At 45.1% G+C, this 27,001-nt stretch overlaps 1 protein-coding gene across 1 annotated transcript; it reads left to right on the forward strand.

The window, feature by feature from the left end:
- Nucleotides 1–1,982: 1,982 nt before the first annotated feature.
- Znf541 (zinc finger protein 541) lies at nt 1,983–26,302 on the forward strand. Its single transcript, XM_046455832.2, has 15 exons — nt 1,983–2,312; nt 7,460–7,703; nt 9,319–11,170; nt 13,026–13,084; nt 13,355–13,514; nt 13,790–13,963; nt 14,966–15,287; nt 19,971–20,034; nt 20,564–20,706; nt 21,068–21,171; nt 22,224–22,299; nt 22,810–22,898; nt 24,999–25,139; nt 25,318–25,499; nt 25,599–26,302. Exons 1-15 carry the CDS (start codon nt 2,006–2,008, stop codon nt 25,768–25,770), a joined length of 4,089 nt encoding a protein of 1,362 aa, XP_046311788.1. The 5' UTR covers nt 1,983–2,005; the 3' UTR covers nt 25,771–26,302.
- The last annotated feature ends 699 nt before the right edge of the window (nt 26,303–27,001 follow it).

A 27,001-nucleotide genomic window follows, 5' to 3' on the forward strand; every position in this document is an offset into this window, starting at 1 on the left:
AATTCTTTGTCTTTTTCTCTTTTGGTACTGGGGATGGAACCTAGGGTCTTGTGCATGCTAAGCACATGCCTACCCCCTGAGCTACACCTCTACCTTTTTTCTACCTCTACCCTGAGCTACACCTCTTTCTTTTTTTTTCCAAATAATTCAAACCCTTCACTCAGGTCTATTAGTGCACCCTCAGGCCATGTCTGTGAATGTCTGTAATGCCCCCTCCCTGATGAGTGCTGGCTTTCCTGTGTATCAAGCTCTGTGCTGACTCATGTTGTCTTGCTTTGTTGAGAGCATCTTCTTGCCTAGCTGCATTGCTTTTAACAAGCTTGCCATCAAGCTAATTGTCATCCATTTGGAGGCTGCCAGTCTCTTTTTTGTGGCAGACTTGAGGGCTTGCTCTTTGTCTTTGGTGTTCTGCAGTTCTGCTGCTGTGACATCATGGAGTGGATACAGTTGTGTTTATCCTGCCATCACCTTGAAACACTTGGTCATTACTTATCATGAACCTTTAAGTCTGGATTTGTGTGTTTCTGCAGTTCTAAAAACTCTCCCACTACTGTCTTTTGAAAGATTCAATTTCTCCTTCATTCACTTTCTTTCTTCCCTTTGGGACTCCATTAGGTCTATGTTAGACTTTTGAGTTTGCTTCTCCTTTCATACATTTTCTCAATTTTTTGTTTCTTCATTTTTCTGCACTGAATTCTAGGAGGATTTTTTCAGATTGCCCTGCCTATTCATCGTTTCTGTCATCAGCATGGTTTAATCTTTTGTTTGACACTTCCAGTGAGTTTTTAATTTAAATGTCTTTCATTTATAGAAGTTTCTTTTAAAAATGTTTGTTCTTGTCCTATAACGACATGTTCTTTTCTTATCCCAGTTTTTTCATCTCCCATTATTCTGTAGTTTTCTAGTACTTGGGGGGCATCTACTGGCTTGTGAGTAGAGCTTTTCATTTACTTAGTTTTCCTATAGGCTCTTCAAGAATCCCAGGGCTTCATTTTCTGTGAGCTGAAGGCTCAAAGTTTTCTTTTCCCATATATCTATTATAACCCCAAGTTCCAGCTCCCAGGGTAGTATTCTTTAATAGAAATATGAGTCATGTATAATTTTAAAATATTCTATAAGGCACATTAAAAATTAAAGGAAATGGGCTGGGGTTGTAGCTCAGTGGTAGAGTGCTTGCCTAGCATGTGTGAGGCAATAGGTTTGATCCTTAGCACTACGTAAAAATAAATAGATAGATAGATAGGTATAGGTATTGTGTCCATTTGCAACTAAAATATTTTTTTACAAAAGGAAGCAGATAAAGTTTATTTAGTAACATATTTAGCCCATGCCTCTAAAATATTGTCATTTCAACATTTATTCTATATAAAAACCTACTCAATTTACGTTGTTTTTGTGTTCAGTCTTACCAGTTCAAGTTGTATTTTACCCTCATACCATGTCTCCATTGGGCCAGTCACATTCAGGTGCCTCCTGGCCTCATAGGATTAGTGGCTGTTATAGTAGACAGTGCAGCTCCGGGCCTCCTACCTGGGTCTGAGTTCTCCTTGGGCTAACCTCTGGCTTCGAGTTTTCTTCTTGTTGGCATTGGGGTTTTACTTAACTGTCTTTTGAGCTTGGCTATGCCTTAAAAATTGTCTTTTGTCACATTTCTACGTGCTTATAGCTGGAGGAAGAAGTCCATTCAGTTCACCTTGTGGTAGAAACCTTTTCATGATCCTTTTCTTTGCCTCATTTACACAAGGAAACAGAAGCTCCCGGAGCTCCAGTGACTTGCCTAAGGTCAGGTGGCTGTTAGGTGACTGAAATCAGACTTGTTTCGCCTGTTCCTGTTTAAATTCCAAGTTTGTGCTCTACCCACCATGCTGTATTGCCACCTCTTAATTTTGGTTCCTCCTTCTTCATTTTCAGGAATTAGCTGCTATCAAGGGCTCTGTCCTTTCTCTTTACACGGCCTTGCTCCTCTGGAGAGTGATTCTTGGCCAAGAGCTGGGAGCGAAGAACCATGGACCAGTACAGCCTTGGGGACGAGGGTGCCCTTCCATCAGAAATGCACCTGTCTTCATTTTCAGAGAGCCAAGGGCTCAACTGCAGTGATACCCTCAACCGGGATCTGGGTCCCAGCACACGAGACCTGCTCTATGCTGGCCTGAGTGGTTTAGACCTGGACCCCAGTCTCCCAGCACCTGACATGCCCAGTGAGGTACTGGAGGACAACTTAGATGCCCTGTCCCTGTACTCAGGGAAGGACAGTGATTCAGTGAAGCTGCTGGAGGAATATGCAGATCCGGAATCTCAGACTTCCTTACAAGGTGAGGCTGTCCACTTGGGCGGAAGGGCCTGGCGGAATAGTTGACAGTTCCTGCAACCAGCTAGGGATTGAATCGGCATGGATTGGTTAAGAAAAATTTCCTCTTTACAAGTGACTTAGGGAAAAGTTTCTTTATTTCCCCTATTTTGGATTTGTTACCAACTTCCTAGTAAAGGAAACAGAACACTAATCCAAGGGAATAATATTGAGAACACAGATGTTTGGAGATACCCTAATCTTTTGCTGGTATGTGGAAAGACCTTAAGGTTTACAACTTTCCTATCATTACCATATCTCAAGGGCTCTTTTCATTTTTCCAGATTGAACTTGGGTCCTGTTCAATTCTGCTTCTTGGTTGTCTAACTTTCTTAGGCTTCACTGACTTCATCCATAAAATAGGGGGATAGTAATATTCCCCCTGCTTCCCTGCAGAATAAGAACAGTAAGAAGCAAAAGAAGAAACAGTTGTAAAAAGCACTTTTTTCACCATAAAGCACTAGACAGAGATTGGGTTTTTTTGTTTGTTCATTTATTTTGGTTTTTTAAAAATATTTTTTAGTTGTAGTTAGACATAGCACATGCTAGGCGAGCACTCTACTGCTGAGCCCCAGCCCCAGCCCCCATTTACTTTGTTTTTTAAGGGAGTCTTTTTAAAATTACTTTTAGCTGTAGATGGACATAATATCTTTTTTTTTAAATTTTTTTATGTGGTGCTGAGAATTGAAGCCAGTGCCTCACACATGCTAGGTTAGCGCTCTACCACTGAGCCACAACCCCAGCCCCAAGATAAAGAGTCTTGCTGTGTTGCCCAACACTCCCAGACTCAAGCAATACTCCTGCCCCAGCCTCCTGAGTAGCTGAGACTCTTCCTGTGTCACCAAGCCTGGAGATGCATAACTGTGTATACACATGTCCACATGTACATACGTATACGTACACACCAATACAGTGATATTTAATTGTAAATAGACCCTTGATTTAGTTCTAAACCTTTCTCTTCAGTAATGGAGGAACAAAAGGAGAGCTAATGAAATAATTAAATAACTTGGTTTGCCTTTAGGCTTCCCTTACAAGATAAATTCATTTGTTTTTTTGTTTTTGTCTCTCTTCATCATTTCCTGGGTAAGTTGTTTAAATGAGTTGACTGAGCTAGAGTTTTGGGACATTTATAATTACACCTTGTGTATCTGAAATGTCCTGCAAAGCAAATGTTAATCTTAACTGGGATAAATAGCTCAAGAAGTGCTCTTGCGAAATGAAAGCTGAGGGCTCTGGCTCCACAGAAGATATAGTAGACAGATGATACCCTTGCCACTTTGTGGCCACAGTGACAGAGTCATGAGGTATCATACAGGACAGGGCAGCTGCAGAACTGCAGGCACTGGGCCTGGCGGGAGCCAGTGGTTAGGATTCTCAGCCTGGGTCACCTGGACATTACATGGAAAATGCTGGAGCATAGCATATGTGTATATTTTGCTGGGAAGACATACTAACGTTCGTCAGATATTCACAAGGTCTATATAAATGATTAATCTAATTCAACCTTCCCTGAATTTGCTTTACATGTGAACTTTTTTTTAACTTTATAGAAAAGGAATCCACTGAATATTAAACTTCAAGTCTTTATAATTCTCTCCCATAAATTCAGGTCCCTATAAATGCATAGGCTTATTTTAATTTCTTCTCATTCTCTTGCACTCTCTTTTGGTACCAGGGATTGAATGCAGGGGCACTTTACCCACTAAACCACATCCCCAGCCCTTTTTTTGTATTTTATTTAGACAGAGGGTCCCACTGAGTTGCTTAGCACCTTGAGTGTGGAGGTTGACTTTGAACTTGTGATCCTCCTGCCTCAGCTTCCTGAGCCACTGGGATTACAGGTGTGCACCACCATTATGGGCCTCTCTTTTTCTTTTTTGAGATGGGATTTCACTGTTTGTTGCCCAGGCTGGCCTTAAACTCCTGTCTCAGCCTCCTAGGCATTAACCAGAATATATTAATTGAGACCAGAATACAATAATTATTTTAATTAGAAAAATAATATGTATTTATTAGAGAAGACTTAGAAAACAAAGAAAAGAAGTGAACAAGAAGTCTCCACCCTGGCTTCCATACATAACCCTTTAAGTGCACGGGTGAAGTTGCTCAGCCATACATCGATTTTTGGTTTGGGTTTTTGGTGGTGGTGGTGGTGGTGGTGGTGGTTGTTTATCTGTTTTTTGCAGTACTGGGGATGGAATCCAGGGCCTCACACGTGTTAGGCAGCACTCTACCACTGAGCCACACCATAACCCTATATACATAGTTTTATAGTGTTAATATTAAGTTCCTAGAGAGAAGAGGATTAAGCTCAGTAGGAGAGTGCTTAGTCCCTGGTTTCCATTCTCAGTGCTGAAAAAACACGTAGTTTTGTTTGAAGCTTTAAAACAAACTTAAGGGCTGGGGCAGTAGCCCAGTGGTAGAGTATTTGGCCTAGCACAAGTGAGGGTTTGATCCTCAGCACCACATAAAAATTTTAGTAAATAAATTTGTTTAAAAAGTTGTTAATAGATTAAAAAAAACAAACTCAAGTGTATTTGTTTTAATATGTGAAGGTAGACAGTACAACTTATTGTAACTATTCCATTGAATTATTAGACCACATTCTTGTTACACTGTTAAAGTCTTTGAACAACTTTGTACATATTGGATTTTCTGTTGGATTAGTTCTTTGAACATTTTTCTCAGATAGAGCATATGAACGATTTTGAGCTTTATAACACTGCTTTCTAGAAAGTTCAAGTGGCTTCTCAGGCCAGTGACTCTGTTTGCCTAATTTTCAACATCCTTCCAATTTTTTACAACATTTTGGTTTTTTGTTTAACATTTGCTTTAAGGAGCATTTAAACTAACTCACCAAGGCTGAATGAAGACTATATCCAAAGGGAGTCTGATTTGTCCTTATTTAAACTGGTGGAATTATTCAGCTACTTAGCACAGTATTCCTTTATTTCTTTTATTTAATGTCAGAAAATGAAGGTAACTGAATACAGTTTTGTTTCTTTTTCTTTATTTCTTTGTTCTTGGTACTGGCAATTGAACTCAGGGGTGTTTAGCCACTGAACCACATCCCCAGCCTTTATTTTATTCTGAGATAGGGTCTCGCTAAGTTGCCAAAGCTGGTCTCAAATTTGCAACCCTTCTATCTTGGCCTCCCCAGTTGTAGGGATTACAGGTGTGTGCCACTGTGCCTGACTTCACACAGTATTTTCTCATATGAAGAAGATGAAGGCCAGGCAAATTAAGAGACAAATGGTCTAAGGCCACAAGCAGAGCTGGAACGAGAGTCCAGTTTCCTTTCTGCATGTCTGCCAGCCTCAGACATTCTGCATTTTGGATTCTTTAGTGCAACTCTCTTCCTTCCCCAATCACTGTGCTACAGTCGCTAGATTCTTGGATCTCGTCTCTGTAACCTCCCCAATAAATGGATATTTCTAAACTTTCCATCTTGTAGGATGGTGTAATCCATTTTGTAGGACAATCTAATGGTTAGAAACATCTTCCATTATGTATTCATTTAACATTTATTGAGGGGCTGGGATGTGGCTCAAGCGGTAGCGCGCTCGCCTGGCATGCGTGCGGCCCGGGTTCGATCCTCAGCACCACATACAAACAAAGATGTTGTGTCCGCCAAATACTAAAAGATAAAAATATTAAAAAATTCTCTCTCTCTCTCTACCTCTATCTCTCTCACTCTCTCTTTAAAAAAAAAAAAAAAAAAAAAAAAAAAAAAAAAAAAAACATTTATTGAGTGTTTGCTAGTGCTAGGATGCTAATTCCAGGATCTGGGAACAAAGCAATGAGCTGGACAGTCCTTGTATCCATGGCCCATTGTTTGTACTGGTCTATAATCAGCTTACCTTTAATCTTCATTCACTGAGCCTAGTTCTGTCCCTTAGAACAAGAGAGAAGCTCCCTCCTTCCCTCCTCCACATACTGGCCCTTCCTATACTTGACACCTCTCCTACTTGAGTATTCCCAGTTCCTTCAGGTTTTCTTTAGGTGACATGATTAATAAAAGTACCTTCTTTCATTTTACTCCAAAGATACAGAAAACATGGGAAATCCAGACACACAAACAGAGGAAATAGAACTGACCCATCCTGGGCTGGGTCAGTTGGTAGGGTGCGCTGCATGCACAAGGCCCTGGTTTCAATCCCTAGCACCACAACAAACAAACAAAAAACCCTGACCCATCCTAACAGTTAGTCTATTCTCTCAATTTCTCTTCAAATATATTTTTGTTTTAACAGCCAGGGCAATTTTGTTTTGCAGTAGGCTGCTTTTTTTTAGTAGTGTAGCACAAACAGCCTTGCATCAGATTTTTCTAAGTTTTATTGGAAAAGCTTTTTTCACACAGCATTAAAACCATAAAACAGTCATCTACGTGCCCTTTTGTCAATTATCGGGTTTTTTAAAAAAAAAACAAAAAAACAGTTTTCCAGGAAAAGCAGTGGTTCAGTTAATTCCCTTACAGCTAGACCTTTGCAGAAAGCTATGTTTAAAGTTAAAAACCCAGCTGTGCATGGTGGCACACACCTGTAATTCCAGTGATTTGGGAGGCTGAGGTGGGAGTTCCCAGCTAGCATTGGCAACTTAGTGAGACCCTGTCTCCCCCCCCCAAAAAAAGGGGCGTAGTGCTGGGGATGTAGTTCGCTGGTAGAGTACCTTTGAGTTCAATCCCCAGTTCTTCCAAAGAGAAAATTAAAAACCCAGAAGCAGAATTGGCTGAGTGCAAAATTTTGTACTTTCCCAAGATTTTGGATTGCATGTTTCTAGGTTGCCCTTCTGTGAATACCAGGTGATGGTATAGTCCTCAAGCCATGCCTTTCTTGGTCACACTGTCCCTGAGAGTTTCATCCTGTCACTATCCCTGTCCCTCCACATGTGCACCAAAACTGGGCAAGTCCTGCAAGTGTGGCCTGACCAGGGGCCCTGCTCCCCTCGCCTGATCCTGAGCCTTGTTTTCTGCACACACAAAGCTGATGACATTGGAGTGAGCATCTTAGGGGACTTGCGAGGCCAGCACGGGCTGAGTGTTAGAGTGCTTTAGTGGTGCTCTCTGATTTCCCCAGCTGTATATAACCTGTGCTTTCTCCCTCTGTCTAGACCTGGGGCTAGGCGCACTTAAGGTGCCCAGAGAGGCTGACGAAGGAGGCAGGGCCACCTCGGGGAGTGCAAGGAAAGGAAAGCGACAGCACAGTTCCCCTCAAAATCCGCTTCTGGACTGCAGCCTCTGTGGGAAGGTGTTCAGCAGCGCCAGTTCTCTTAGCAAGCACTACCTGACGCACAGCCAGGAAAGGAAACACGTTTGCAAAATCTGCAGCAAGGCCTTTAAGCGTCAGGACCACCTGTATGTAGGAGTCTGGTCAGGAAATGCTGTTCAGGGGTGCGGGGGTGGGCATGCTCCTGCCTTTTTTCCATCCCTCCCAGATCAACCTACCAGTCCTCTATTGGGTTTTCCCACTTCCTGATTCTCCAGATGTGTATCACCTGTGCTGTGGTGGGCATGGACTCGTTCTCCTCACACTTCCAGTGTCCCAGGGCAGGCCTGGCTCTGCCCCAGACAGGTTGCTTTTCAAAGCCTCCAGATTACACCAGTGAGGAAATCATTGCCTTGAGTTGTAGATGGGACCCTAGTGGTTTAAAAATGCTCCCTCCCAAAGCAATTGTGTCTTGGAAGAGTTTGGCTAACTTATTAGAGAAATGTCCCGACTCCCTGGTAGGTGTCTGAGGACAGTGTTCAATTCTGAAGATGGTAAAGGAGCATTAACCTCTGTTTTTCTTACTTTTAAAAACTCTTGATTTGAAAAAAAAATGTTTTAAAAAAGAAAACCCAACTTAAGAGTTAGAAGCAGAATTCACTGTTTTTAACATTTTAGGAATAATAAACTTTTCTTGCCTATAAGGAAGGAAAAGAGAGTGCTTTCAAACTAAGAGGATTGCAAGTGGGAGAGGACAACACATTGCATTTTTACAGTGCAGAGGGCTTCGGTGAATCTAACTTCCATTTTGTCCTCTGGCCCAGCCCCACCCAAGGGAATGGAAGTAATCTGATCATACCACAAGTTGGTTACAGGGCTACAACTTAGGTTTTCTGATTACTTCTCTGGTTGCTTTCCTCAGAAGGCTAACTAACCTCTGGGGAGAAGTTTAGTCACTGGACATCCCCCGTGGTCATGTGCACTAGGGCTATCTAGAGCAGCACTGTCGGGACCCCAGAGGGTGATCTACTCATGTGTTTGTAAAATATTAATAGAGATGTAGGTATGAGGTAAATATAATACATATTTGTATGCATTCACACTTGGAGACATTATAGGCACATTTGGTTGGTTTGCGCTAGAGAATTTTTATTGATTGGGTATCTGCAAATTGATTTCTTTGCTGTGGGGTATTCTAAGTATCTGTCTCTACAGAAAATCTTATGGTAAGGAGCAGACTCCTTTGTTGCAGTAAGGATAATCCCTTGGCATCTCCTCAAAAGTATTCTGTGGAATTCTGCTTCTCAGGAGTGTTAATAGGCTATTTGAATAACAAAGTTTCTGTGGGCAAATGAGAGATGCTGAAGTTAAACAGTGCCTCCCTTTAAATTTGGCCCTGTGCCTATGAACCTTCAAAGAATGAATAGTTGTTCCCCCACCCCAAAATTGCCAAATGTGTCCAAGCCCTCAGGGGTCATTTCTGAAGGACTGATGTTCCTTGAGAACCCACTTTGGGGAAGTCTGATCTGGCTCCAAAGGACTTTTTTTCTCAGATAAGGGACTTCCTTAAAGGTGAGGGTGAGGTGGGCCCTTTCCAGATTGCTTTGACAGAGCAGGGAGGCTTTGTGGTCTTTCCTCAAGTGCCAAATACCTTTTATGAGTTGTGGTACAGATGCACCAAAGACACTCAGGGCCACTGGGGTCCTGCAGAGGTAGGCTGGATCCCAGGCACCCACTGACCTCCCTTTTTATGTCTGACTCCAGGACTGGGCACATGCTCACCCATCAGAAGACCAAGCCCTTTGTGTGCATCGAGCAGGGCTGTAGCAAGAGCTACTGTGACTACCGCTCCCTGCGTCGACACTATGAGGTCCAGCATGGCCTGTGCATCCTGAAGGAGGCCCCCCCAGAAGAGGAAGCCTATGGGGACTCCCCACATGCCCATGACACGGCCAGCCAGCCTCCTCCCAGTGGCCTGCGGTCCCTGGGGCCCCCAGAAGCCAGATCCCCTGGCTCTGTCTTGCCTAACCGAGACCTCCTACGCTGTATTGTGAGCAGCATTGTCCACCAGAAAATCCCTTCTCCTGGCCCAGCCCCAGCGGGACCTTTGGATGGTGAAGGGAGGCACTCGGCCTGTCCCTGCCCCACCTCATCCGGGTCCTCCTGTACCCCAGCCAGCACCTCAGCAGCCTCAGGGACTCTGGGCACCGAGGTTCCTGAGGAGCCTCATCCCCCACAAAAGGAGTCAGCTCCTGAAATATTCACAGCCATCCATTCAAGAGCTACAGAAAATGGTGCTCCTGATCCACCGGAGTTGGAGTCACCCCTGCTTCAGCTCCCATCTTCCCTGGAGGGCTGGCCCGAGGGCAGCTCCCTGCCTGCCTGCCTGCCTCTCTTCAGAGGCCAGCCTGTCCCTGCCAGTTCCCAGTCATCAAGCCACAACTTCCAGTGGCTCCGGAACCTACCTGGCTGCCCTAAGAGCAAAAACAACAATATGTTTGTGGTCCACAAGCCCTCTGCAGCACCATCCCGAGAAGGCTCTGAGTCTGGCCCCAGACCTGGTAGCACCTCTACCCCAGTGGAACCCGCCCCCAGCATGGGCACCAGCCAAGAGGACACACCACCCTTTGCTTCTGCACTCCTGAAGGCACCCAGCGAGGCCCCAGGTGACCCCAGGTTTGGAGGTGGAGAAGAAGACAACTGGGCTTCGAAGAAGAGCAAGATTGACTGTGAGTCCTTCTCATGGCAAAGCCCCGGGGAGCCTGCTCTCCAGGATGTGCAGAACCCAGGTGGGCTCCCATCAGATGCCACACCACTCTTCCGGCAGCTGTTCCTGAAGTCACAGGAGTCTCTGGTGAGCCATGAGCAGATGCAGGTGTTCCAGATGATCACCAAGTCCCAGCGGATTTTCTCCCATGCCCAGGTGGCAGCAGCCTCCTCCCAGCACCCAGGGCCTGAGGGCAAGCAGGCTGCCCTGAAGTCACTGCAGGGGCCATGGCCACAGCAGCCCCCGCTACCAGCACCCACTGTGGACTCTCTCCAGGTGGGCCTTGGAAACCTGGAGCCAGAAGGATCCCCAGCCCGCAGGCGAAAAACCATGCCCTCAGTACCCAGAGAGGCCTCCCCTGGCAGCACAAGACGAGACACAAAGGGAGGACCAAAAATGGTCTCAGCTCCACCATCCCTCACAGCACAGTCTGTGGATCCTTCCCGGAATCCAGACATCTCTTCCAAGCAATTACGATCTTCCAAAGGGACCTTGGACCTGGGGGACATCTTTCCCACCACGGGCCCTCGGCAGACCCCTTTAGGTGGGGAGGAGCTGTCTGGAGTCCAGCTGTCTGGGAAGAAGGCCCCTGCTGAGAATGGTGTGGCTTCAGGGACTGTGAGAGGTGAGAAGGGCCCAGCCTGCTCCCGGGGCGGAGGCTACAGGCTCTTCTCAGGCAACCCCAGGGCCCAGCGCTTCTCAGGCTTCCGAAAGGAGAAGGTGAAGATGGATGTGTGCTGTGCAGCTTCCCCAAGCCAGGTGGCCATGGCCTCCTTCTCATCAACTGGGCCTCCTGTGGATCCCACCAGGGATGCAAAGTCCAAGCTGACAATATTCAACAGAATCCAGGTACACGATGCCTCTTTTGGGTGGGGGTGTTGATCACAGTGCAGGCAGAGTTTTGTTGAGTGCTTTAGCATTTGCTAGTTTCCAGCCATTTTATTTCATTTCAGTGAATCCTTAGATGTGATTTTACAGTAAATTCTTAGATGTGAGGAAGTTAAGGTTCAGAGAAATTGTGCTCACCCGCAAAAGAAGACCAGGACGAGGACAGTACAGAGTTTGTCCAAGGTCCTTTTTGTCATTTTGTGATTTCACTAAGCCTTTTTTGCTTCCTTTCTTCTGCCTCTCATTTTCTTTTGGATTTGCCTCCTTAAATTCTTCAGAGAGATAAAGGTAGAGACCCCCTGCCTTAAATACTTCGCATGGAATGCTAGGGTGGCTCAGTGCTGGAACCCTTGCCCAACATGCTGAGGCCCTAGGTCCATACCCAGCACCAATAAAATAAAATAAAGCAAAACCCCCCCAAAAGAAAACCACAAAAATTATTCTGGAATGGATGTATATTTTCTGACTGTGAATCATGGTTCCATCAAATACAAGCAAAACCTCTTGTGTCCCCTATGGTGATGAGCATAAGCCTAGCTCCTCTGTGCATGGCAACAAGGAGATCCTGCTCTGAGGCACTCAGCCACTTCTCTTAGTGACACCAGCATCCATCCCATCATCCTACAGCTGCCCCTTGTTTTTTACATCTTTATTTATCCAACTACCATACAATTTCCATTTTAAAGCATGCGATTTTGTAGTTATTAGTACATTTGTAAGGTTATGCAACCATCACCACTATTTGCCTGAAAATAAATCATGACCCCCCCCAAAAGAAATCCTGCAGTCATCAGGATTAATCATCACCCCTCATCTTTCCAGGCCCCGACAACCACAAATCTACTTTCTGTCTCTATGGACTTACATATTCTGGATATTTCCTATAAGTGGACTCATGCACTGAATGTGTGGCCCTTTGTAACTGCCTTCTTTGTGTTTCAAGGCTGTTCAGTCGTGTTTTCAAGGCTCATCCATGTTGTAGCATGTTGTAGTGCTTCATTCCTTTTTATGACTAAGCAATATCCCATTATCTAGACTGACTAGATTTTATTTAGTTATTCCTCAGTAGGTTGTTTGCACTTTTTGACTTTTGTGAATAAGCTGCTATGTAAAATTTTGTGTGTGGATACATGTTATCATTTCTCTTGGGTAAACACCTACTGGTGGAATTGCCAGGTCACATGGCAAGTCCATGTTTAATATTTGACTGTTTTTTCCAAAGCAGCTATACATTTTACGCCCCCTTCTTCCTTGCAGTCCATGAGAATTGCAGTTTTTCCATGTGCTCACCAACACTTGCTTTTGTCCTTTATGATGATGATCATCACCATCGTTGTGAGTGTGAAGTGGTATCTTATGGTTTTGATTTGCATTTCCCCGATGGCTAATGATGTTGAGTATTCTTCCACGTGCTTATTGGCTGCTTGTATATATTCTTAGAAGAAATATCTACTCAGATTCTTTGCTCATTCAAAATTGAATTACTATTTTATTATTAAATCCTAAGAGTTATTTATGTATTCTGGATGTAAGCCCTTTATCAGATTCATGAGTTGCAAATATTTGCCCCCGTTTTGCAAATTAACTTTTTTTTTTTATTTGTGACATTGTTTGAAGGACAGAAGTTTTCAGTTTTAGTGAAGTCCAGTTTGTCTGTTTGGTCTTCTGTTTTACTTTGGAATCATACCTAAAACCATTGGTTAATCCAGTGTCACAGAGACTCACACCAGCATTGTCCTCTGAGGGTCTCACAGTTTCCACTCTTCTATTCCTGCTTATCTCTGCTGTGTTGGCTCATGTACATTTTCATTCTCAGGGTGGAAACATCTATAGGCTCCCCCAGCCCATGAAGGAAGAGAGCACAGCAGGTGGATGGTAAGTTGCCAAGCCTCCAGCCCTGCCTGGCGCTGCCCCTGGGGGGAGTCCCCCGTGGTTTTCTGTACTGGCTCTGGTGAATGAGCTGGATGCCTTTGTCCTAAGAAGGATGCTTCAGCCCATGGAGAACATGAATATCACCTCCTTTTTAGGGTTTATCGAGTGTTGTCAGTGGATTAGTTAAAAACAAAACAAAACAAACAAAAAAATCTGTGACCAAGAATGGAGTCCCATTCCCCTGTTCTTCCCTCCTGCCTTGTCTACCCACAGTAACCAGCAAAATGGAGGTCCCACAGACTGGACAGAGCCAAGGAGTACTTACATCTGCAAGAACTGCAGCCAGAAGTTTTATACCGAGAAAGGGCTGAGCAGCCACATGTGTTTCCACAGTGATCAGTGGCCTTCACCTCCGGGGAAGCAGGAGCAGCAGGTAAAGAGGCATGATCAGCGGCACCCGTGATTTCAGGGTCTGACAGGCTTCGGGGTGTGTTTTTCTCAGGTTGAAGGCTGCCCCTGGGAAATGTGGGTCAGGTCCAGCCATTCTGGACGCACTGTCACAGTAGGACAGCACGTCTCCTCAGCCTGGTCCTTACCCCTAGCCTCACTGCCTGGAATTCTGCGGCAGCTTTCTAGCTGTCCTCAGGAGCAGCTCTCAGTCTCCTGCTTGCTCTTTCTCTTAAAGAGCCATCATCTCTCCATGTTCAGGTGTTTGGCACAGAGTTTTGCAAGCCTCCAAGACAGGCGCTGAGGCCAGACAGGATCGGGCAGAGTTCCCCAGGAGCCAAGAAGCCCTTGGACCACATGGCCACAGCCCCTTTGGTGATCCCCGTGTCGGTCCCTGTGGCTCCAGCACCCTGCCCCCTGGGGAGCATGGCCAAGGTGGGTGCTTATCTGTCTACTTCTTCCCACTGCTTTTCCCACCTGTTGGTGGGAGCTGTGGGAAAAACACAAAACAAATGTTCCAAGGAGTCCTGACTCTAGAATTACTTGGTTTGCACATTCATTCAGTCATTGAGCATTCACTGAGCCCCTCTGTCAGTCCCAGTACTGGGCAGTTCTGGGTACCCAGCAGTGACCACAACAGCACAGGCCCTGTCTCATGGGGCTCCCAGTCCAGACAGGAATAGGCATCCCAGAGTTTGCAGGGCTGGGGGACTAAGAGGAGGCCCCTAACCCAGCCTGGGGAGATCAGGGAAGGTTTCCTGGAAGAGAGACGTTGGAGCTAGGACCTGGAGGAGGCGGAGGAGTGGGGCTGGCAGGGAAGAGGGCATTTCCCGAAGGTGAGGGTGAGTACTGTGAGTTGGAGCAGTGGTCTTGAGCCTGTACTGTAGGCCTGCACCTGGAGAAGCTCAAGTGGGACTCAGGGATAGGGTGACTGGACTCAAGGTCCCTTTAATCAATGACAATCCCATTGTTGGTGTCATAGGACCTGCTGTTATTTGAGTGGAATAATTTTTCATTTTTGTCACACCATCATTGCATCTCTGGCCACTTTTTTATTTTATTTTTTTGTGGTACTGGGGATGGAACCCAAGGTCTTACCCATGCTAGGCAAGCGCTCTTAACCTTGAGCTACATGCCTAGCCCCTGGCCTCCGTTCTCTCAAGTGCTAGGCATTTGAACCATGGACACTCTCTAAATGGATATGTGAAGCTGCAGCCTTGGGGTGTCACCAGGCCTGGCCTCTCGGCTCTGGCTCAGGCATGTCTGGGCAGTGCTTCAGCTTCCAGTGCTGTAGGGTTGGGTGTGGCTGTTCTGAGCATGGGAGTTCTATTGCCCTCTGTCTCCATGGACAGTTCCCTTTCCCACTCTTGTGTCACCCTGAATATTCCAACAGGTGGCCTCAAGTGACCTCTCGTGGTTCTGAATTCTCTTCTCCAGGGACAAGAGAAAGATGGGGAAGAGAGAGACAGTAAGGAGAGAAGCCAACATAGAAAGCGGAAGAAGCGCCCCCAGCCCAAGGCATTGTTCATCCCTCCTCCACCCTCTGCGTTTGGGGAGCTGGGCCCTGGGGGATGCCACCAGAGCTGTCTGCGGTCTCCTGTGTTCCTGGTGGACCACCTCCTGAAGGGCTTATTCCAGTGCTCCCCCTATACACCGCCTCCAATGCTCAGCCCCATCCGGGAGGGCTCCGGACTTTACTTCAGCACTCTCTGTTCCACGTCACAGGCTGGTCCCCACCAGCTCATCAGCTCTGTGCTTGGTGAGTGAGGCCAGAGTCCCCGCTTGCAGGGCACCACCTTTCTGCCTGCTTGCCTTTGTCTTTTTTTAAATAGTTTTATTGAGATATAATTCATGTACCATTCAGATCACCCATTTCAAACATGCAGTGTTTCTGAGGGCAGTCACAAGGTTGTGCACCCATTATACAGTTTCACATTAGAGCATTTTAATTATCCACAGAAGAAGCCTGTGCCCACTAGCAGTCATATCCCCTTCCCAGCTCACACCCTGGTAAGCCCATGCCCTTCCCCTAGTCCTGGGTAATCACTCATCTCTTTCCTGTCTCTATGGATTTACCTGTTGTGGATATTTCATATACAAGTATTCAGATGTCATGTGACCCTTGTGTCTAGTTTATTTTACTTAGTATGATGCTTCTAGGGTTCATCCATGTTGTTAGTGCTTCATTCCTTTTTATGGTTGATCGATAGAATATTGAATGAATGGACCACATTTTGCTTATCCATCTGTTGATTGGCTTTTGACTTGTTTTTACTTTTTGGCTATTGTGAATAATGCTGCTATGAACTTTGTGTACAACCTTTTGTGTGTATGAATGTTTCTGTTTTTCTTGGGTAGATACCTAGAGTACAATGCTGGATCACATGGTAGCTATTTAACTGTTTAAGGAACTACAAGACTATTTTCTGAAATGTTTGCACCACTTTGGATTCCCACCAGCAGTGTATGAGTTCTGATATCTCCACTTCCTTACAAACACTTGTTAAGGACTCTACCACTGAGCTACATCTACAGCCCTTTTTTATTTTATTTTTTGAGACAGGGACTTCCTAATTTGCTGAACTTGCAATCCTCCTGTCTTGAACTTGCAATTCTCCTGTCTCAACCTCCCAAGAAAGTGTGTGTCACTGTACCCAGGTTGGCCTGATTTTTTTTTTTTTAATTGTAACCATCCTAGTAGGCATAAAGTGGTATCTCATTGTTATGGGGTTTTGGGGGATTTTTTGGATTGGATGCAGGAGCGCTTCACCAGTAAGGTATATCCCAAGCCTTTTTTTAGATTAGTAATTTGACATTTTCCTTTTTAAAACTATAGACATAGCATAAATTTCCCTTTCCACACTGCTTTTAGCCACATTTCTTTAAGTTTTAAAATGTTGTATATTTGTTTTCTTTCCTGTCAATATTTTCTAATTTTTTAAAAATATTTAATTTTTAGCTGTAGTTGGACTCAATACCTTTATTTATTTATTTTTATGTGGTTCTGAGGATCAAACCCAGGGCCTCGCACGTGCTAGGTGAGCACTCTATGCTGAGCCACAACCCCAGCCCAATATTTTCTAATTTATCTTGAGATTTCTTTGGTGCATTGATTATTAGAGTATGCTATTAAATTTTTTATTTGTGAATATTTCTATATTTCTGGATTTTCTAAATTACCTTTTTCTATGATTTCTAAATTAATTCTGTTGTCGTCATAACAGATACTTGGTATGAATTCAAATGTATTGATGCGTATTTTATGGGCTGGGATGTGCACTATCCTGGAGAAGAATGTTCCATGTACATTTGAGAAGATGTCAATGGAATGCTTGGTCTAGGGTTTATGTTGGTCTAGGGTCTCGTATTTCCTGTTAATCTTCTCCCTAGTTATCCTGTCCATTATCAAAAGTATTGAAATCTACAGCTTTTTTTTTTTTTCAATAGAGAATTGAGCTCAGGTACCTTACATATGCTAAGCAAGTAAGGTACTGTGCTGCATCAATAACTCTTGAGTTCTACGTTTTTGTTTTTTCTTATTTTTGTTTTGGGAATTGAACCCAGGGGTGCTTTACCACCAAGTTACATCACTAAGCTACATCACTAGCCCTTTTTTTATTTTTTATTTTGAAACAGAGTATCACTAAGTCACTGAAGGTTTAGAAAAGTTGCTGAGGCTGGTTTGAATTTTATGTAGTTGATCTTTAAGTTAATTTTAAAAAATGAAATCCTCCTGCCTCACCCCTGAGTCACTGGGATTACAGGCATGTGGCACTGTGCCCTGCTGAATTCTTTATTAAATCCTTTGATACTGTCAGTTTTTGCTTCCTGTACTTTGGGGCTCTCTTTAGAGGTGTATATATGTTCGTTTATATATTTTTTCTGCAATACTGGGGATTGAACCCAGAGTCTCTATTTTGTTTATCTATCCATCTATTTATTTATGAGGTGCTGAGTATTGAACCCAGGGCTTCATGTGTGCTTAGCAAGTGCTCTACCACAGAGAGAGCAGGTGCTATTTCTTTACTCCACTACAGTTCTGCTCCTTTGTGCTGTTATTGCAACATAGATTAACATGTCTAGATGTTATTATTAGGTCCATAATACCTTTTTTTTTTCAATACTGTGGATTGAACCCAGGGTTCACACATGCTAGGCAAGCACTCTACCAGTGAGCCACATCCCAGACCTTTTTAAAAATATTATATTTTGAGACAGGGTCTCAGTAAATTGCCTAAGCTGACCTCAAACTTATGGTCCTCCTGCCTCAGTTCTCCTGGAGTAACTGGAATTACAGGGATGTGCCACTGTGCCCAGCTATTATCATATGTATTTTTAAAAAATATTTTTAGTTGTAGATGGACAATTTTGTTTATTTAGTTTTTTTATGTGGTGCTGGGGATCAAACCCAGTGCCTCATGCATGCTAGGCAAGTGCTCCACCACTGAGCCACAACCCCAGCCCTCATATGAATTTTTTATGTAGTTGATCTTTAAGTTAATTTTAAAAAATGAAGTTATACTACCTTTGTAATTTCCTACATGATTGCCTTTTCCAGCCCCCTTTTTTTGGTGTGGATTCCAATTACTTTCTGATGTCACCTACTTTCAGCCTGAAGATTTATCTTTAGTATTTATTTTTTAAAACAATAACTTTAGTGAGATATAATTCACATATGATTCATCCCTTTAAAGCACATACTTCAGTTAGTGTTTGCTTAAGAGTGGAATATAGATTTCTTTGAAGTTGTTAAATCCATCAGGTCTTTTACCTAATGGACAAATCAAGTTTAAAAATTCCTTTATATATCTTAGCTTGTTTTCTGGTGCTGTTGACCTGCAAGAGAACATATTTTTGCATATACAGGTGAATGTTTTGCAATTTATGTATGTAAAAAAATGTAGGCATTAAAAATATTTTATTGAAAAAAAGCACATACTTCAGTAGTTCTTAGCATATATACTGAGGTGTGCCACCTCGCCATAATCAGTTTTCAGACACATTTATCATAATCAGTTTTCAGACACACATTTCTAGAGAGAAAGTGCATTCTTAGCAGTCACTTCTTTCCTGGCCTCTTGCCTATCCTGGGCCAGTACTTATCTACCTTCTGCCTCTATAAATCTGGTATTCTGGATAGCTCATAGAGGTGGAGTCATGCAGTATGTGGTTCTTTGTGTCTAGCTGCTTTCGCTCAGTAAACTTTTAAGCTAAGTTTGCTAGCAACAGATTTTCTTAATTTTTAAAATCTAGGAATGTTTTTGTTTTACCTTCATTTTTAAAAGTTAACTTGCTGGACACAGGACTCTTGGTTGACAATCATCTTTAGCACATTGAGCATGTTTTTCCACTGCCTTCTCACCACCCTTGTTTCTGGTGATAAGTCAGTTGTTGGTCTTGCCAGTGTTCCTTTGATTGCCATGGGATTTTTTTTTTCTCATTTCACTTGCGATATTTTATCTTGACTTGCAACATTTTGCCTGAATGTAGACCTCTCTGTTCATCTATTTTGAGTTCATAGAGATTCTTCAACATGTATATTGTTTTTCGTCAACACTGGGAGGTTTTTGGCCATTATTTCTTTAAATATTTTTCTGTCCCTTTATTCTTTTCATCTGGTACTCTCGTCACACCTGGTTGCTGCACTAAATTGTGTCTCTTATTTCTCTGAGGCTCTTTTCACTTTTTCTTGTTGTTTCTTCTCTGTTCTTCAGTTGCATGAGGATCTGTGTTCAAGTTTGCTGATTACATCCTTCAACCACTTCAGACCTGTTGAGGCCTATTTTGGCTATTGTGCCTTTCAACCCCAGCATTTACATTATTAAAAAAATCTCTCAGTGGTATTCTTTGGTGAGAAATTGTCATTCTACCTTCTTCTACTTTTTTAAACGTGGGAGCTGCGGAGAGAGGTGGCCCCCATCTTGGCTACAGCTGCCTGGTGTGTAGCCCTTGGAGGAGCACTTCTCCACGCGTGGCGCTGGTTGTGGCTCAAATGCCACATACTTTCATTCTTCCCCAGATTTAGTCAGTCATGAGTATTTCTGTAGACACTATATGTCCTTAGGACAATTTCCAGAGACTTTAACTTACTGTCTTAGTATCTTTTGTGATTTTCATCTATTAGTTTGTTGTTTGCTAAGTTCCCTCCTCTTTTTTGAAAATCCTTCCACTCCTGTGGAATCTCTTTTTTTAAGTTTTTTTTTTTTTTTAGTTGTAGATAGAGACAATACCTCCATTTTATTTATTTATTTTTATGTGGTACTGGGGATCGAACCCAGTGCCTCACATGTGCTAGGCGAGTGCTCTACCACTGAGCCACAGCCACAGCCCTCCTGTGGGATTTTAAAGGCCCATTTTCATCTGTATCCACAAATGCTGGTCAAGGGCCCTGTGGGTCACATCTGGTCAGTCGTCTTGAGGCTTTTTTCTATGTGTTTTCTAGATCAAGTGGATGGCTCTTTTGGCATCTGTGTGGTGAAGGATGATACTAAGATCAGCATTGAACCGTGAGTTACAACACACTTAGAACCTAAGGGTCCTTCCCACCAAGGGTACTTTTATCCCCGTCACATTTTTGCAGAACTCCTTCTTCACAGAGAGGTCAGGTCTAACTCCCTGAGAAGTGGGGGTTTCTCCAGATTATGTAGTAGTTCTCCCAATACAGTTGAGCACACAGAGGCAAATGTCTGGGACCTTGGGGTTCAGGCAGAATTGCTAATGGCCCAGTGCCAGGCTGGAGAGTATCTGTGGGGTATGGCTAGACAAATGTGGCCAGGTATCAGCAAGTAACTTCCATGTCCTAGAGAGGCACCCCATACCAGAAATCTGGCCATAAAGGAGCACAGAGGAATGAGGCAGCATCCCTGGAGAGCCTGCACTTGTCTGTCACAGTGATGAAAGGCCACGTGTCCAAGAGATGGCAACAGGTTTCCATAGAGCAGGCTGTGGCTGAGAGGGCACCCAAAGCATTTCTATTCTATTTCCTGTCTTAGTCACCTTTATGTCCATGCATCTGTACATGTGGCCTCGTTTCAGACACATCAACATAGGAAGCCGGTTTCAGGCTGAGATCCCGGAGCTGCAGGAGAGGTTGCTGGCTGGAGTTGATGAGCATGTAGCCTCTCTAGTCTGGAAGCCATGGGGAGATGTGATGACAAATCCAGAGACACAGGACAGAGGTGGCTAATGCTTTGGGGTCATATTCTCAAAGCCCTTCCCCCCAACTCTAGGAGTTTCCCCCTGAGTTCTCCCTGACCAGGAAGTGTGTCCCCTGGGGTAGGGAGGGGAGGACTGGCCTTCAGCGTATATTGCTTCTCTCAGGCAGCATTCTCCCACTTCTGTCACACAAAGTTCCAGGCAGGGCTTCTGCCCTCCCCCCTTGTCACCCTTTTCTCATTCTGTACATGGTGGAGATGTGTGAGGGAGGGAAGGTGACAGGGAGCCCCTCTCGCTGTCCAGGAAGGTGTCCTCCCTGGCACCTGCTGACTCCCTCTTGTCTCCTCTTTCCTGTACTCGTTCCTTTCTCACTTGGAACCACAGTGACTGAGCTCTGCAATGTGGCCTGCTCCAGCGTGATGCCAGGAGGGGGCACCAACCTGGAGCTTGCTCTGCACTGCCTGCATGAAGCCCAGGGCAGCGTTCAGGTGAGTGGGCCAGGGGTCTGGGGGCTCACAGCTAACAAGGCTGAGAGCGTGCTGCAGCCCATCCTCTGCAGGGGCCTTATGTGGTCCTGTGAACTGACCCAGGAGAATGCTTAGCCATGGGCTCAATCCATCAGTTAGTTATTCTCTGAGACAAATCAGGGTCCTGGGGAGGGAGAGCCCAGTGAACTGTATTAATCTGAATTATTTACTGAGCTTACGTTTGCGTGGTGTATAAAAGCCTTTGATGCAACATGAGCACCTCATTCCATGCACCCTTTCCCAACCCTGAGGGTTAGAGAATAAATTAAAAGCATAATAGAAGAGTCGCACTGCCTGTGTTGGAGATGCAGGCAACGAGTGTGCCCCAATCTTGCTTTCTGTCAAGCGGAGAGCCATGCCTGACTCCTGATGGATCCTCAGCAGAGTGATTTGTACATACTCATTGAGTATCCTCTGGGTGCCTGCAGTGTTGTGGGCTTGGGGTCAGTACAGCCCTGGACTCTGTCCATGTTTTGGTGCTCTGCGATTGTTGTCACTGTCTTGAAATTCTTCACACTTTTGGAAAAAAAGTCCCTGCTTTTATTTTGCACTGAACCCCAAAAACTATGGATCTGGTCCTGACTAGTGTTACACAGGTGGTTGAGACAAAATCCTTGCCCTCATGGGCTTTTAAGAGTCAAAATGGGAAATACGTTTTAAAATTTTATTTCGCTAACAGTAAGTACTAGGAGAAAGTACAATGGAGGCAGTGTGCCAGGGTAGTGCTCCTTCAAACACCAGTCATTGATGGGAGTAAGTCTGCACTGTGTCCTTCACTGTGGAAGCCACAGTGGTATGAAAAAAAACAGTGACGCCACCTACACTCAGATTGATGTCATCATGTGCCCACAGACTCTCCACCAATCCAAGCACTGACTGCTTTGAGTAGCCCTGGGATTGGGAGAGACTTTAAGGTTGGCTGTGTTTTTCAAATGAATGAAAGAATGGGAGTGGTCCTCCCATATGTCCCTCACCTCCCTGTCCTGTGTGGCCTGCACCTCCTCTCATTCCAGATTGCCCTGGAGACTCTCCTACTCAGAGGACCACAGAAGCCGCGGACTCACCCACTGGCCGACTATCGCTACACAGGTGATTGGAGCAAGGCTGCTGGGATGCTGGGGCCTGGCTGAGAGCCCTGCCAGCAAGTGAGCTCTGAGAGCAGCTCGGCCTCTGCCTCTTGGCCTTCTCCCCAGGCCTCCACCTGCCTGTCTGTCAGGGCCTGTCCTTCTGGAGTGCCTTTGATAGCACTTCTTTCTGCTTGTTCATCCTTTCCAGTGGTTCCCTGAGGACCCTGCCCACCCGAGGTGGTGATAGTGCTCCTGCAGGAAGATGAGCTTGGGTTCAGTGGTTGAGTACACACAGTCCTGGTGTCAGGCAGCCTTGGTCGCCACATGCTTTTGGCAAACCTCTGAAGCCTCGTTGCCACATCTGTAAACCAGGGAGAGTAATGGAACCACCTTGTATGGTTTTTGTGAAGATGATATGAGACTGGTACATAATTGGTACATGGTAATGGATTTAAGGAGAAGTATGGTCTGCATTTCAGCCATGGAGTCACACGGAGAAATGTCTTCCCCTCTTGGTTGTCTTCTATGATAGGTTCAGACATCTGGACCCCCATGGAGAAGAGGCTCTTTAAGAAGGCATTCTGTGCCCACAAGAAGGACTTTAACCTGATACATAAGATGGTAAGGCAAGTGAGGGCTGGGCAGACCAGGCCTACGCATGCAGCCACAGCAAGCTAGGGCCGTGCCCCTCAGCTGCCTTGGTGACGCTGCTCTCAGACTGTAAAAGGTTGTCATCTCAGAAAGCCAAGCAGTACAGAAATCTGTTCTGTCCTTAAAACAAATCTCCACGCCCCTGACCACTGCCCCACTTCTGATTGATAAGGTTATTAGCTGCACATACTCAAGTACAAGATTTGTAAGTTTTGACATATTTATATGCCCATGAAACTATCACCATAATCAAGATAATGAACATATCCATGACCCCCAAGAGTTTCCTCCTCTCCCTGGCAGTCCACCCCCCATGCCACTTGCTGCCTTTGATAGCCCCTGCTCTGCTTTCTATTACTATAAATATGCTTGCACTTTCTAGAGTTTTATATTAGTGGAATACTCATTTAGTATGTGCTCGGCTTTGTCTAGCTTCTTATATTCAGCATAATTTTTTTGAGTTTCTTCTTTGTTGCATATATTAATAGTTTACCCCTCTTTATTTCTGAATAGTATTCCATTGTATAAGACATTTGTGTGGTTTCCCGTTTGGGGCAGTTATAAATAAAGCAGTTGAAGCTACGTGCGGTGACACACACCTGTAATTCCAGCAGCTTGGGAGGCTGAGGCAGGAGGATCACATGTTCAAAGCCAGCCTCAGCAACTTAGTGAGGTTCTCAGCAACTTAGCGAGACCCTGTCTCAAAATAAAATACAAAAAGGGCTGGGATGTGGCTCAGTGGTTAAGTGTTCCTGGGTTTAGGGTACAAAAACCTGTGGTGAATATTCATGTACAAGTTTACTCTCAGAACTCATTGACCTTTTTTAAAAAAAAAAATTATTTTTTAGTTTTAGGTGGATATAATATCTTTAGTTATTTTTATGTGGGGCTGAGGATCAAACCCAGTGCCTCACATGTGCTAGGTGAGCGCTCTGCCACTGAGCCCCAGTCCCAGCCCTGAGCTGATCTTTGTTGACTAGTACCAGGTCACCATAGTCTTGTATATTTTCACTGGTTTCATTGTTTTGGGTGGGAGGGTAAATCTGGTTCCTGTTTTTCCATCTTGTTCAGAAGCAGAAGTCCAACTTCTGTTTTTGTAACTTGGTGATGTTTCTTAGGCAGAGGATATACTGTTTGACTCCTCTTTTGTGAACACACACAAAGTTGAAACAAATTCTCATGGAGAAAGTATTTTCTGCAGTGATCTCACTAGCCAGTTCAATTTCATGAGACAATTCTCTTTCTAGAGCAATTACATTTTTCTTTCTTTTTCTTTTTTGTGCTAGGGACTGAACCCAGGGCCTCACACATGCTAAGCAACACTATGTCACTGAAATACATCCAGTTCTCCATTCTGCTTTTACAAATTTTTAAAATTGTTTTTAAATATTTTTTAGTTGTAAATGGACACAATATCTTAATTTATTCTTATATGGTGCTGAGGATCAAACCCAGTGCCTCACATGTGCGAGGCAAGCGCTCTACCATTGGGCCACAACCCAGCCCCAGTTTTTAAAAAATTTTTTCCACATCAGAGTTATTTTTAATGGAATCTCTTTTAATAGAGGGAGGATCAAGTGATGATATTAATTGAATGTCCTCCACTCAAGCTATGAACTGAAGACTTGGACCTCCTGTTCTGTGGACCACATTTATGACGAGGTTTCCAAGGCTGTATCTTGCCAGAATGTCTGTGTGGTATTCCACAGAACCAGGGCATTGGTTGAAACTGGTGCCAGTGGTGAACACATGACTGTGGGCATGACATCACAGTGAGTGTCCTCACTTGGGGGTCTTTGTGGGCTGCCTCCTACAGGGAGGGATTCCTGGGCTGGCATTGCTGATTCATGTGTGCCGGACTTAGATGTTGGTAACTATTATGTGGCTTCACCTTGGACTGCTTCATCACCCTGGGAGGGTGCTGTGGCCCTCTACCTTGCAGTGAAGGGGCACGTCAAACCAAGGGGGAGAGCTGGTGTGGAAAGTGTCTGCCAGTGCCAGCTGACAGGGCAGGATCATGCCTGGTCTGTGGGGTGCTGCCCACGGCCCATTTCTGTTCTGTTCCACTAGGTCCAGACAAAGACTGTAGCACAGTGTGTTGAATATTATTACATATGGAAAAAAATGATCAAGTTTGACTGCGGCCGAGCCTCAGGGCTAGAAAAGAGGGTCAAGAGAGAGCTGGAAGAGGTAGAAAGGACAGAAGAAAAGGTAGAGGACCCAGGAGGGAGAGGTCTGGTTTGCAGGCGTACTCCCTTTGCAGCCTGAGCCTGGGGGAGGGACTCCTAGGGAGGTATCTCCCTGCAGAGAACATGTTTGCCTGCCAATCTGTGTCTCCCTTACAGGGGGACAAGGTTAGTGCCTTACATTGTTTTTAACCCCTTTGCAGGTCACTTGCAGCCCTCGGGAGAGACCCAGCCACCGACCAACTCCTGAGTTAAAGATAAAGACCAAGAGCTACAGGAGGGAGTCCATCCTCAATTCCAGCCCAAGTGCAGGCCCCAAACGGACCCCCGAGCCACCAGGGAGCGTGGAGAATCAGGGCGTTTTTCCATGCAGAGAGTGTGAGAGGTACCTGGCCTTTTCCTGGAGATGCTCACAGATGGTCCCTTCCTTGAGTCACCAGCCTCCCTCCCTCCTCTGACTCCTTGTCCTCTGGTAACTCCTCAGGGTGTTCGACAAGATCAAGAGTCGGAATGCCCACATGAAGCGGCACCGCCTTCAGGAGCATGTGGAGCCTGTTGTCAGAGTGAAGTGGCCTGTGAAGCCATTCCCACTAAAGGAGGAAGAAGAGGAAGAGGAGGAGGAGCTGGGGACAGACATTGGCCCCCTGCAGTGGTGACTTCCTGCTGGCAGCTAGTCTGCATGGGGTCTTCAGCCCTGTTCACCTTCCTGGCCTCTCTGGGGTGTTTGGGGCATCCCTCTGCCTCCTCCCACCCTTGCTGCCTCCCATTGGCCAGCTTCGCTAGCAAACTTGGTGGGCATCTGACCATAAACAGGCAGAGAAGCCACGATTGGACAGCTCTGAAGTCTCGTCGACGGGACAGGGGCTCTGTTCTCTTTAGGTTGATCATCTCCCCTTCTTTCAGTCCCAGGTTGCCTAGAGAGCAGGGAGGCTTATAGGCACAAAAGGTCAGATCTGGATAGCTCTTAAATCTTAGCCTCAGTGTTGGGGTTTGTTATATGCTTAGATAAGGCCAAGGTGGGGAAACACCTTAAGATCTCCAACGTTTTGGGTCCCCCTCCGGAGCAGGTCCTTTCTGCATTCCAGAGTCCCTTGTCTCGTGATGACTTGTACATTGTTTAGTGTGTTTTTGTACGTGTCTACTTGTAAATCTTATTAAATTAGGTTCTTGAGCAGCTGTCTTCTGACTTCCAGCCATGGATCCCACAGAGGCTTCTGGGCCACAGCCACCTGTTAGGTCGGAGAGGTGGGCGAGGCTGCTGGAACCTTCCGGGAGGGCCTGGTGAAGTTGGACGTGTCCATCTGTGTGTCAGTCCAGTATGCATTTATTAAGACTTTGCAGTAGGACATGCCAGACAGTTCCCAGTCCTTGAATGGGGATGTGGTGAACAAGAGTGACAAAGCCCTTTTCTTCAGGGAGATTCCATTTTAGGAGCAGGAAGGTAGAAGCAATAAATAAGCAAACAAGGTGATTTTAGATAAGACAGGGAGGGGATATGCTTTGTCCGTAGTAACAGAATGATTTAAGCATCAGGACACTGGTGGCTCTAGTGGCTCAGCTGTGAAATGAAGGACCCCTGGCGGCAGGTGGTGGCAGTACCTCACCTGTAGCAGAGGCCAGAGGGGCAGGAAAGAGCAGGGCCTCTTTTCCTGTGTTTCCCAAGGGAAACCTGCAGTGCTTTCCAGCAGACTACCCCTTACACCTCATTGGCCAGGACTGTGGCCTGTGCTGAGTTCTAAACTGGTCCCTGACAGAGGGAAGGAAAATGACCACAGTCGTCTTGAACATTCAAGAGCTATCTCCAGGACAGGGTAAAACTCTGTTCCCTGAAGCTTGTTGCCACCTGAACAAAACTTGAATCCTGTTAGCCAAGAAAAGAAGACAAAA

Source organism: Marmota monax, unplaced genomic scaffold (genome assembly GCF_021218885.2).
Source record: "Marmota monax isolate L192 unplaced genomic scaffold, Marmota_monax_Labrador192_F-V1.1 WCK01_AAM20220418_F8-fsc00149, whole genome shotgun sequence".
Taxonomy (NCBI): domain Eukaryota; kingdom Metazoa; phylum Chordata; class Mammalia; order Rodentia; family Sciuridae; genus Marmota; species Marmota monax.

What these genes read in the sequence shown, in the direction of transcription:
- Znf541 (XM_046455832.2), top strand. Translation starts at nt 2,006, where the DNA reads ATGGACCAGTACAGCCTTGGGGACGAGGGTGCCCTTCCATCAGAAATG. An exon ending in TTAACCTGATACATAAGATG is followed by an intron (nt 22,899 to 24,998) that starts GTAAGGCAAGTG and finishes CTGTTCCACTAG; the next exon opens with GTCCAGACAAAGACTGTAGC. An exon ending in CCATGCAGAGAGTGTGAGAG is followed by an intron (nt 25,500 to 25,598) that starts GTACCTGGCCTT and finishes GTAACTCCTCAG; the next exon opens with GGTGTTCGACAAGATCAAGA.